The sequence below is a fragment of the Nanorana parkeri genome, unplaced genomic scaffold (assembly GCF_000935625.1).
Source record: "Nanorana parkeri isolate BGI_ZX_2015 unplaced genomic scaffold, ASM93562v1 scaffold336, whole genome shotgun sequence".
NCBI lineage: Eukaryota > Metazoa > Chordata > Amphibia > Anura > Dicroglossidae > Nanorana > Nanorana parkeri.
Window position 1 is genome coordinate 163,797 of NW_017306604.1, and position 10,514 is coordinate 174,310.

The window sequence follows — 10,514 nt, forward strand, 5'->3', positions numbered from 1 at the left end:
GACAGGTTGTGTCGACTCGTGTACTCCGTCCTAGCAAAACTGGAGAATACAGATTCTGGAGCAGCTGTCCGTAGTAACCAATCAGCTTCTCTCTCTAGTTAAGCTTTGGAAATAGACAAAAAAAAAGCGGATTGGTTGCCATGGGCAACTGCTCTAGTTCTATTGCCATTTCCCTCTATGTACACAGTTGAAAACCAAATGGTTTATTGTTTGATTTGGCAAAGGGTTTGTCATTCCGTGCAGATAATCTTGTGACAACCTGAACCAAAAGCCTCTAAACATTTACATAGCAATTGCATGCAAACAAGTTTCTCATTGTTTATTCAGCTGTTTATACAAAAACAAAAAATAAAATACAAAAAGGATGCAAAATATATCTGATGAATGTAGTTTTAAGACCCAGCAACCATGCAGGCCCCAAAATAAATACATTAAAAAAAAAAAAAAAAAAGAAGGGCTATACGGGAATTAAAAAGAGTTCTGTCCACCCTGTGAGATGAGTCTTCTCTTGGTGGCCATAAGCTGTGCACATTTCAACTGGTTCTTTAGGAAAATCGGCCAAAATTTGCACAGTGGGTTCCGCTGCTGGCACCCTTTCGGGCTGGCATCCCTCAACCAGCTGATCAAAGGAGCCAGTCGGAAAATCTTTGCATTTTAACAGAGCCGGCAGCCAATGAGCTGTCGGCCCCGTTTAGGTATACTGGCAGCAGCTGGTGGCTGTTCCATCTTAGCAATGAATGTCACTTCTGCGTCCATTCCAGTGTTTCCTCCATCTTGGAATAGAGGCAAAATAGACCCATGAAGTCACAGGTGGCCGGATGTAAACAGACCTGCATCCGCCCACATCCAGTCAAGTCATTAAAAACAGACCTGGACGCAAACCCTTTTACGTTCAGTCCAATGACCCTGAACAGACCCAGAAGTGGGCAGAAACAGGTGGACGCACATCCACATACATCCGGCCACCAATAGAGATGTATAGCAGTCCGCTTTTGATGTATAATCATGGGGAAAAACAAAAACGGACTGAACAAACAGTCGCTTAGTGAAGCCCAGTGTGGGAAAATGTATAAATTCGGTTGCATCATCCGCGTCTTTTAACCTGTTGCATCCCTGATTCTAGTGCATACAGCAACAGATTTCTTATCCTAGTTTATGTGTCATTCTTAAATGTCTTCATCAGGAGAACTGGCTCTAAACTGTCCCAGACTTGCTGGGAACCTCCTGGAGGACATATGAATAGTCCTGAAGAAGTGCTTACCGGATATAAGGGTATGAAGCGAATTATATTTTAACAAGTGGTGAAGAGCACTTCTAGAATGTACGACAGTTTGGAGGGTTTTTAATGTCACAAATGCTGGACGTAATTATCGCACAGTTGAAGAATTATGCAAAATGTCGCAAAACATGTTCAGTGAGATGTAAACATTAACATTGTACATCAGAAATGTCACCAGCACACCAATGGATGATGTCCAAAACCAAGCGTCATTTATTCACGCATATTGTCACAACACAAATTATTTTTGATGTGACAATATGCGTGAATAGACGACGCTTGATTTTGGACATCATCCATTACACCAATGGTGACATTTCTGATGTACACTGATGCACGGTGCCATCCGCAGTCGCTTCAGCACCCACCGTTCAGCACAAGGGGCATTCAGTAAGGAGTGCGGCAGTTATCTACAGTTATGTCTGAAGTAAACATTAAAAAAGGAGAACTATGGGGCTAAGGCTTTTCCCCATAGTTCTCCTTAGGGTAACGGGAGGACACCAACTAGTGTCCTCCCGTCACCCTAAGCTCAGTATACCGCGTGCTGTAGCTCGCGGTATACTGAGAAGCTGCAGCGGATCCCGACAATTGTGCCGGGATCTGCCCAGCTGTGTGACTGACAGCTGGCTCTGCCTATCTGGAGGCAGAGCCAGTTGTACCCGCCCCCTTCCCCGTCCGTTCCGCCACTCAGCGCTGGCGGATCGGAGCGGGGAGGGGGGAATCCAGCCCCTCCCGGCAGAGGGCCGTGACAGGATCGAGAGGTGAGCGAATGCTGGTATGTGTTCGCTCACCTCCCGATCTACTGAGCCGACCTGTGACTGTCTCATTGTCACAGGTCGGCTAGAACTATGAGGTGAGTGAAAAGCACTCACCTCATAATTCTCCTTTAACATGCCACAAGAACACTTCCAAATAAGACGCATAACAGAGATGAAACTTGGCGGTTAGCATGAGGTTTTGGTCTTTGCGACTAAAAATTGTCGCAAAACACGTTCATAGATCCCCCCCCCCCCCAATTGGTTTTTGTACATACCTTTTCTCTGAGGTAGGTCTCCCCACATGGTCCAATACCCCTCAATATGAATGCCACCACACAGCAGCGGGTAGACAGTGCAGCCTCCACTGCAGACAGGAACATGGAGGGCAACCAGAGAGCCAGAGTTGTGTCCTGCACAGGACAAGAAATAAGAGACATCAAATGATAAAACAATTTGGCTCCGATGCAGATTTATGAATACTGCATGCAGATTGAGGAAAATGGTTGGCTCTTGTAGGTAACCCAACACATCTGGAGGCCAAGTTATGTTATATTTAATCAAGTTTTACCATGTGTGAATAAGTCTTCTATAAAACTGGAGTTTTGTACTGTACAACAATGGGAGCAATCAAAGCAGAACTACAGAGATACTACCTGCCAAAAGAACCAATTCTGTTCAGCCAGTCTTGACATTTACACATTGCATAGCCAGGTAGATCACACCTGACATCTTCTGGTCCTGCTTTGCAGACTCCTTTGTCTCCACTTCACCCCAAACCCACTTTGTGAACATTGACTAGGACTCATCACCACCTCTGTCCAATAAGCAGATACTGTAGATGATATGGGAAGCTGCAATGCTAAACCAGTAATCGCCAAATGCCTGGCTATGGAGTGTGAATCACATGCACAACTATACATTTTTTGGCAGGTAATATAGTTCGCATAGACATCATATGTCAGCTATTTATTTACTGATCTGCTCGGAGTAATGTTTTCAATCGACATATTCAACTATAAAAAACAAAATGACCCATCATAAGCAGTCATGCCAGAAACTCACATAGATCCGCGTAGTGTCGAACGGGCATTCATTACTCATGATGACGGAGCGGGTGTCTGCCGGAAGCACTGTGGCATTACATCCAGATACGAGGTTCTTGCCTCCATTGGCAATTGTGAGCGAGATGGATAAAACAAGACCCACAAAACAGGCAGCTGAGAGCAGAGCATTCAGCAAGGAGATGACCAGGAGGGCCCAGTGCTGTATGGGGACAAACATCATGCCAATGTCATGGCCCAAGATTAGTACAGAATGGACACCAATGTGGGAACCACAATACATGAGGAGAGAGGTAAACCAAGGACTGGAAGAGAGATGGAGGACCGGGTAGAACAGGCTAGCCCTAGATAGAGGTGAACAGACATGGAAAATAGCAAAATACAGGTGAGCAGAGAGGCAAACACATCAATGTCATGGCGAGAGGCTCAATACTGAAAAGTAGGGATGCACCGATAGTTTTACTGATACTTTGCTTTCAGCACTTGCCGATACAGAGTACTGATATTTCTGCTGGCATGGAGCCGGCTTCCCGGGCAATCAGAAAGCCATATTGTTTGGCTGCATCGAGTCAGATTCCCGGCCAATCAGGAAGTTGACCCCATGCTGATTGGCTGGAAAGAAAGCTTCTCAGCCAATCAGCATCGAACCAACTGTCGGCCAATCAGGAAGCCGGGTTATTACTCACCGCTCAGCTTCCTGATTTCCCCAGAAGCCAACTCCGTGTTCCCGTACGGCACTGCCAGTCAGAGGAAATCTTCCTCTGACTGGGAGTGCTGGTATCGGGGAAGGTATCGGAGCATTTGGGCAAATACAAGTACTCGGTATCAGTGCATCCCTACTAAAAGGTTCCAATGTGAGAACCATAGTTACATAGTATTTGAGGTTGAATAAAGACATTAGTCCATCAAGTCCAACCTATTAGGATCTCATTCTAGGAGTACCTAAATCCGTTGGCACATGTAACCAGAAGAGCTGAGAGGAGCAGAGAGGCAACAAGTGCAGCCATACACAGGCAGGCCTCCTAAACTGATTAGTCACATTTCAGTATTAAAAATGGTCATTCTAGAAGAAGTGTGATCTATAAAAAACACAGACATGAAAAATCTGGAGGAGGTCTCAAGTGCTGCCAAAAGCAACTCTTTCAGATTTCCTTTCACCAAGTCAAGATGAAACCTGGGGTCTATGGAAAACGACTATTGGTCTCACTCCCGTTACACATCGACTCTCAAGATCGTTACATCACAGACGGAGAGAATAGATTGACACGTCCACTAATCTGCCACTTACAAGTTTGGTTCTTGCAAGGTTCCTGGAGGTCAAGATGGCGCAGATCCCCGTCATGATGCTCTGCAGGGCAAAGAAAAGTAATATGACAAGTGGAACATTTGCTGAGAAAGGTGCAGGTTAGTAAAGGTTGAACGGGTTTTTAACCTGCTTTGCTGTACAAAGGTCCCTTACAAACAAGAGGCAGAGAATACGAATTTGGTATTGACAACAACTCAAGTCTAGTAAAAAGGTGCAAATTAAGAAATCAGTTCAATATGGGAATCTGCAAGGAAAAAAAAAAATAAAAAAGGCAAAAAGTCAACACCTATTTAAAAAAAAATGAAGACATTTATAATGGGATTACACACAGAGAAAACCATTTAGAACATTGGTTTGGCTTCCTGGCAGTATCTAGAAGTATCTGCGTATACATTCAGTCTGTAGTCCCACTACAATGCCTCAATCAATGGGCTGTTACAAACTGTGAAAGCTCTAACACTCCCTGGTAGTCATTTCACCTCTCCCGCTACATATATTTCTAATTGGCCCATCACTAGCCAATATAAATATGCATTAAAAAGGAGAACTAGACTTCCGGTTCCGGTGCCAGATGACAACCGTGTCTCCCGGAGCTCCGTCCCGCCGATCGCCGAACACCCGAGGCCAGCCGATCTTATCCTACAACAGTCACCGTGACTTACCCGCACAGCAGGGGATACAGTACGGTCTATGGACCGCTATCTTTTGCGAGCCCAGCCGACAAAGGAGAGCCCTGGAACAGTCTCTCACAGACGACAGGGACAAATCCAAGATGGCCGCCGATGTCACTCAGCAATCTGACCTAACGATGGATCTCTCTGGTGAGTCACAGCCACCTCCCCTGCAGGGACAAATAGACTACCAGACATTGGCTGCAGCTGTTGCCTCCCACTTAAAGCCAGACCTGACTCGTATTATAGCAGACTCTCTGCAGCAGCATCTAGGGAAACTAAATGCATCACTGACATCACAAGGAAATCAAATCAAGCAAATTGAAAATAGAGTGAATGATCTAGACCAGTGGTTCTCAACCCGTGTAACCTCGGGACCCACATGTTTCCTTGGTCATTAAGGCGTGACCCAAATCTCACAACGCAATCTGGTAGCGGGGGGGGGGCACAGGTTACTATTATTCGCTGACTAATCAGCTGAGCTTACGAAGCAGCGAAAAGCCTTCCACGAGGTGTGTCAGCTGCTGGTGAACAAACTGCTTAAATTTTCCCTCGCATACCCGGCAACGCTGAAACTCTCCTCTCCAGAGGGGAGACCACTACAATTTACTTCCCCCGAACAAGCCAAGAAATATATCAGCTCGATCAACGAAATGTCACCTCCATCTCCTACCAAGAGCCCCCCATGAAAAAGAAGGCCTAATCAACCGAGGGACACTACTGCTGAGTTATACTTCTCATCGCACTAAGAGGCGCTGATTGTTACGCTGACGTTGCAAAAGTTTTACCTCCCATTGTTATGGTTGCTCTTAACGGGTGTTCTAACACAATTGTTATTACAAAGTTGTTTCCATTGGCGGGACGGGACCCCCATCTCACCTTCAAATTTTTCAGTATGCACTTGCTCTGTGAGGGCAGCTGTCTTGTGCTGACCCACATCAGAGCGCAGCTCACACTCACGACATCTGGAAAAAAGGTAGTCACGATTGGACTACAGTTGCTCTCTTTGTTGACTCTACTCTTTCGATTTTTGTTTTTATATTGTCTCATACTTCCTGGATCCTCAACTGGCCGTATCTTCACCCTCCTACACAAGTTGCTCGACCTAATCCTCTTGGGTCGGGAGGGTTGCCACGGGGCCCTCCCTCCTACTTGGAATCGTTCTGGATTAATGCATCACTTCTCCTATGCATCGTTCACTTTGGAGACCTGACCACTGGTCGCATGGGGAGCAAAGGGACACCTTCATGCGATCACACTCATAAGAACACTTCTACCTCGATTGAGGCACCACTACTCTTATACCCCCAACCATGGGAACCCCCTTGAGGATTATCACATGGAATGTCAAAGGAAGCCAAAGTTATTCATGACTCCCCTCGTCAGAAAGCACCGGGCCCTGATGGTTTGACCACAGAGTTCTATAAAATTCTCACGGAAGAAATTAATCCCCACCTTACTGCATTATTCAACTCCATTTTACATGACGGTCAATACCCGCCAACATTTAATGATGCCTATATTAGGCCGATTCCTAAAAAAAAAGATAAAAGACCCGCTTTCGCCAGCTTCCTACCGCCCGATATCCCTACTCAACCAGGATGCAAAACTGCTCTCAAAAATCCTCGCGAACAGACTAGCTGCCATTTTGCCGAAACTTATTTCTACTGATCAGGTTGGTTTTGTTTCCGGTCGTTCCGCTGTTATGAATGTACGCAAAATAATCTCCTCATTGGAACATCTGAGATTGTCGAACTCCTCTCGGCGGTCACAAGCTCTCTTAGCCCTGGACGCTGAGAAGGCCTTCGACAATGTCAGCTGGAGTTGGTTGCAACAGGTCATGTCACACATGGGTTTCTCAGGGACATTCCTGAAATTCGTCTCCACCCTTTACACTTCTCCCAAGGCCCGCATTTGCACCTCATCAGCCATCTCAGCGTCCTTTCCTCTATATAAGGGTACACGCCAGGGATGTCCTTTATCCCCACTCCTCTTTAACATGGCAATCGAACCACTCTCCCGCTCCCTAGCCTCCTCTCCCCTGTATTCAGGAGTCTCAATAGGCCCTAATGATGTTAAGTTAGCCCTGTTCGCCGATGATATAGTACTGTTGTTATCCGACCCCTCTACCCAACTTCCACGAGTGCTCCAACACATAACTATGTTTGGTACATTCTCGGGGCTAAAAATCAATTTTGCCAAAAGCGAATTATTGCCCCTATCACACAACTTTACCTTAGACACCTCCACGTGGACTGAGTCTTACAAAATACAAATTAGACAACGTTCCGTTAAATATTTGGGTATTCATATTCCTCGCCTAGCCATGGATCTTTATTCACTAAACTATACACCCCTCATACAAAAAATCTAAACGAACTCCGCACCTGGCAATCACTCCCATTCACCACCCTAGGCAGATGCCACCTGATACGCATGATATAGTTTTGCCCGCCTGTTGTACCCAATGCAAACGATCCCGCTCCTTATTAAACATAAAGACATTCAAACCCTCAACAGCGCCTTCTCCAAGTTTATTTGGAGAGGGAAAAAACCCAGAATTGCATTGTACAAACTCCAAAGCCCCGCTACCGACCTTGGTGCCAATCTACCTAACATCAGATTATATAACCTAGCCAGTATTTTCCGCCACGTTAGAGATTGGATATCCGATACCTCATTCTTCACCAACACACCATTAGAGAGCCACCTAGCGTCCCCATGGTCACTATCGGGTATTTTACACACAACCCGCTTCCCCTCCTCCCACCTCACATCAAACAAAATATCCTGTTAAGAGACACGATAATTACTTGGAGGGAAGTCAGGAAACTTTATAGCCTACCTGGGGTAATCGCCCCTTTGATGCTTATCACGTCTACCCCGGCCTTCCCAGCCGGGCTCGACTCAAAAGCTTTCAGGGGCTGGGAACTTCTGGGTATCCATACCCTGCAAGACATACTGACACCTCAGGGACACTGCAAGACCCTCCTCACCTTGTGCAAGGAACACCGCGTTCCCCCTACACATTTCTTGCAGCACGCCCAGATACATCACTTTCTGCTGAAAAACCTCCCTCCCGCTAGCACTGGACTACAATACTCCCAATTCCGCACGCTACTCTCCTCACCAACCCGCAAACTACCTCTTTCCTTTTTGTACCGACACATATACTCCCACACTGCCTCATCACTACCTCCGGCCCTTCCTTCCTACATAGCCAAGTGGGCCGACCTGCTACTCCTAACTCCAGAAGACACACATTCTGTCATACTGTCAGGTTGGAGACACCTGAGGAAAGCTATAACTAGTGAAGCATGGAGGGAAGTACAATTCAAAGTGATTCACAGAGCCTATTATGGCTTCAACTTTAACTCACCCAATAACCCTCCAGACTGGTTGACCCATTGTCCAAAATGCCAATTACCGTTGCCTGACCTAACCCACCTTATATGGCTATGTCCTTTTATCCAATCCCTATGGACCGAAATCATTGCCTTCATGAATATGAAATCGGACAGACAGAGAATGCCTTCCCCTGACATCTGCCTATTTCACTTCCCTTCCCCACTCTGTCACACCACATCCCTCCCTCACTCGCTGGGAACACCTCTGCGTCTTAAGTGCGAAGAAGGCCATCTTGACTGACTGGCCATCTCCTACTCCGCCCACACTCAGTACATTTAATATTATAATTCACAGACTCATGCTACTGGATAAACTAAGCGCACAGTTCGATTTTCATCTCACGGGTAGATTCTTCGATACCTGGTCCAGATATTTAACGTCTGAACTCCCTGCACAACAATTACAAGATATTATGACTACCTTCCAATACTCCTCATGGTTTCTCCATGCTAAACTTGAAGGATCCCTCGGAGCACTAGATGTTCTCCGATAGTCCTTACGACTCCCCTACATTCCTTAGGCCCTCTCTACACAAAAGTGGTTCTACGATCTCTCCCCCCCCTCCACTAATCCAGCGATTCCTTTCATCAGAACATTAACTTGAATGATCCAGGATCAGTTTCAGTTACAGTATTGACATCTTTTATATATTTTTTTTTTTCCTTCTTCTTCGTCCTTTCAATTGATGATTTGCTTATTTCTGTTTTCACATAGTGATCTATGGACTACATATCTCAAGGTGAAGTTCCCTATGCCACACACGCATGTTAAATTTGCGGCAATGTATATGGTCCTGTATTTTATCCTCACCACATGTTGTGAACACATTCTGATTTCTTTATGAAAATGTCTCATCACTATGTAACCTGCTATAATAACAATAAAAATTGATATGCTAAAAAGGAGAACTATGGTGTCAGTGCTTTTCCCCATAGTTCTCCTAAGGGTCACGGGAGGGCACAAACTAGCGTCCTCCCTTGACCCAAAGCTCCGTATACCGAGAGCTACAACTGAGACCGCCGCAGCTGGGATGGATCCCGACTCTCGAGATCCACCCAGCTGCGTGATTGACAGCTGGCTCTGCCTATCTAGAGGCAGAGCCAGCTGCACCCGCCCTCTCCACTCTCCACCCTCTGCAGGGACAGGATCAAGAAGTGAGCGAGCGAGGGTATGTGTTCGCTCACTTCTTGATATATTGAGCCGACGTGTGACAGTTTCATTGTCACACGTCGGCTCAAACTATGAGGCCGAGTGATTTTTCACTCACCTCATAGTTCTCCTTTAAGCGGGACATGTGGGAACGCAGGCTGCCGAGGACGTACAACAAAAACACGCCGTTACCAAAAAGGATCATGTGCCATTTTCAGTCCAGTCAGCGTAGTCCATTCATAACAAAAAGGCTGCCATAATGTGACTCCCTACACAGATATAAATCTTAAATACTGACCCCCATCCCCACTCACCAACAGTCCAGACACGACAGAGATGATATTGGCGGTAAAATACTCCGGGCTCACTTTCTTCTCTGGATTGGCCACGTGCCTTAAGACTGTCCCATGAACAATGGCCCCCAGGATAAAATTCACATGACCCACAAAGATCAGCGCAATACCAGTTCTCATCAACTGCCGGGGCCCCTTCTCCAGGCCTAAGAAACAGGAAAACAAAATTCAGAGATGGTCATTGTATAATAAGGGCCAATGGCACATATAACCCATACACATGCTTCAGTGATGCCAAGTACAAACATTTTATTTCTGTATAGGGAGCTTGTGATCAGTTCACGTCTGCTGCTCTCCTCCAGCGGTGTCAGACTGTCACTGGTGCTTACCGAAAACTGATATCGTTATAGGTGGAGAGTCAAGTCACCTGCTTGTTGTTGAATGCCCCCCCCCTTGGGATACTGGGGGTCAAGGTCTGGAAGCAAGGGACAGAGGACACTGTATGGTACCAAAGAGGAGAAAAGGTAGACAGGAAAAACAAAACAAGACTAGGAGGGGATGAGAACAGGGAAAAGCAAGAAATCGGAAA

The 10,514-nt window shown here is 46.1% G+C and overlaps 1 protein-coding gene across 1 annotated transcript in view; it reads right to left on the bottom strand.

Moving 5' to 3' along the window:
* KRTCAP3 (keratinocyte associated protein 3) overlaps positions 1-10,514 on the bottom strand; it is a 19,313-nt gene that overhangs the window by 2,831 nt on the left and 5,968 nt on the right. The window contains exons 2-5 of the mRNA XM_018558390.1: positions 9,947-10,131; positions 4,387-4,446; positions 3,100-3,300; positions 2,313-2,447 (exon numbers count right to left, since the gene is read on the bottom strand). Coding sequence (XP_018413892.1) covers positions 2,313-2,447; positions 3,100-3,300; positions 4,387-4,446; positions 9,947-10,131 — 581 coding nt within the window. The remainder of the gene's footprint in view (positions 1-2,312; positions 2,448-3,099; positions 3,301-4,386; positions 4,447-9,946; positions 10,132-10,514) is intronic.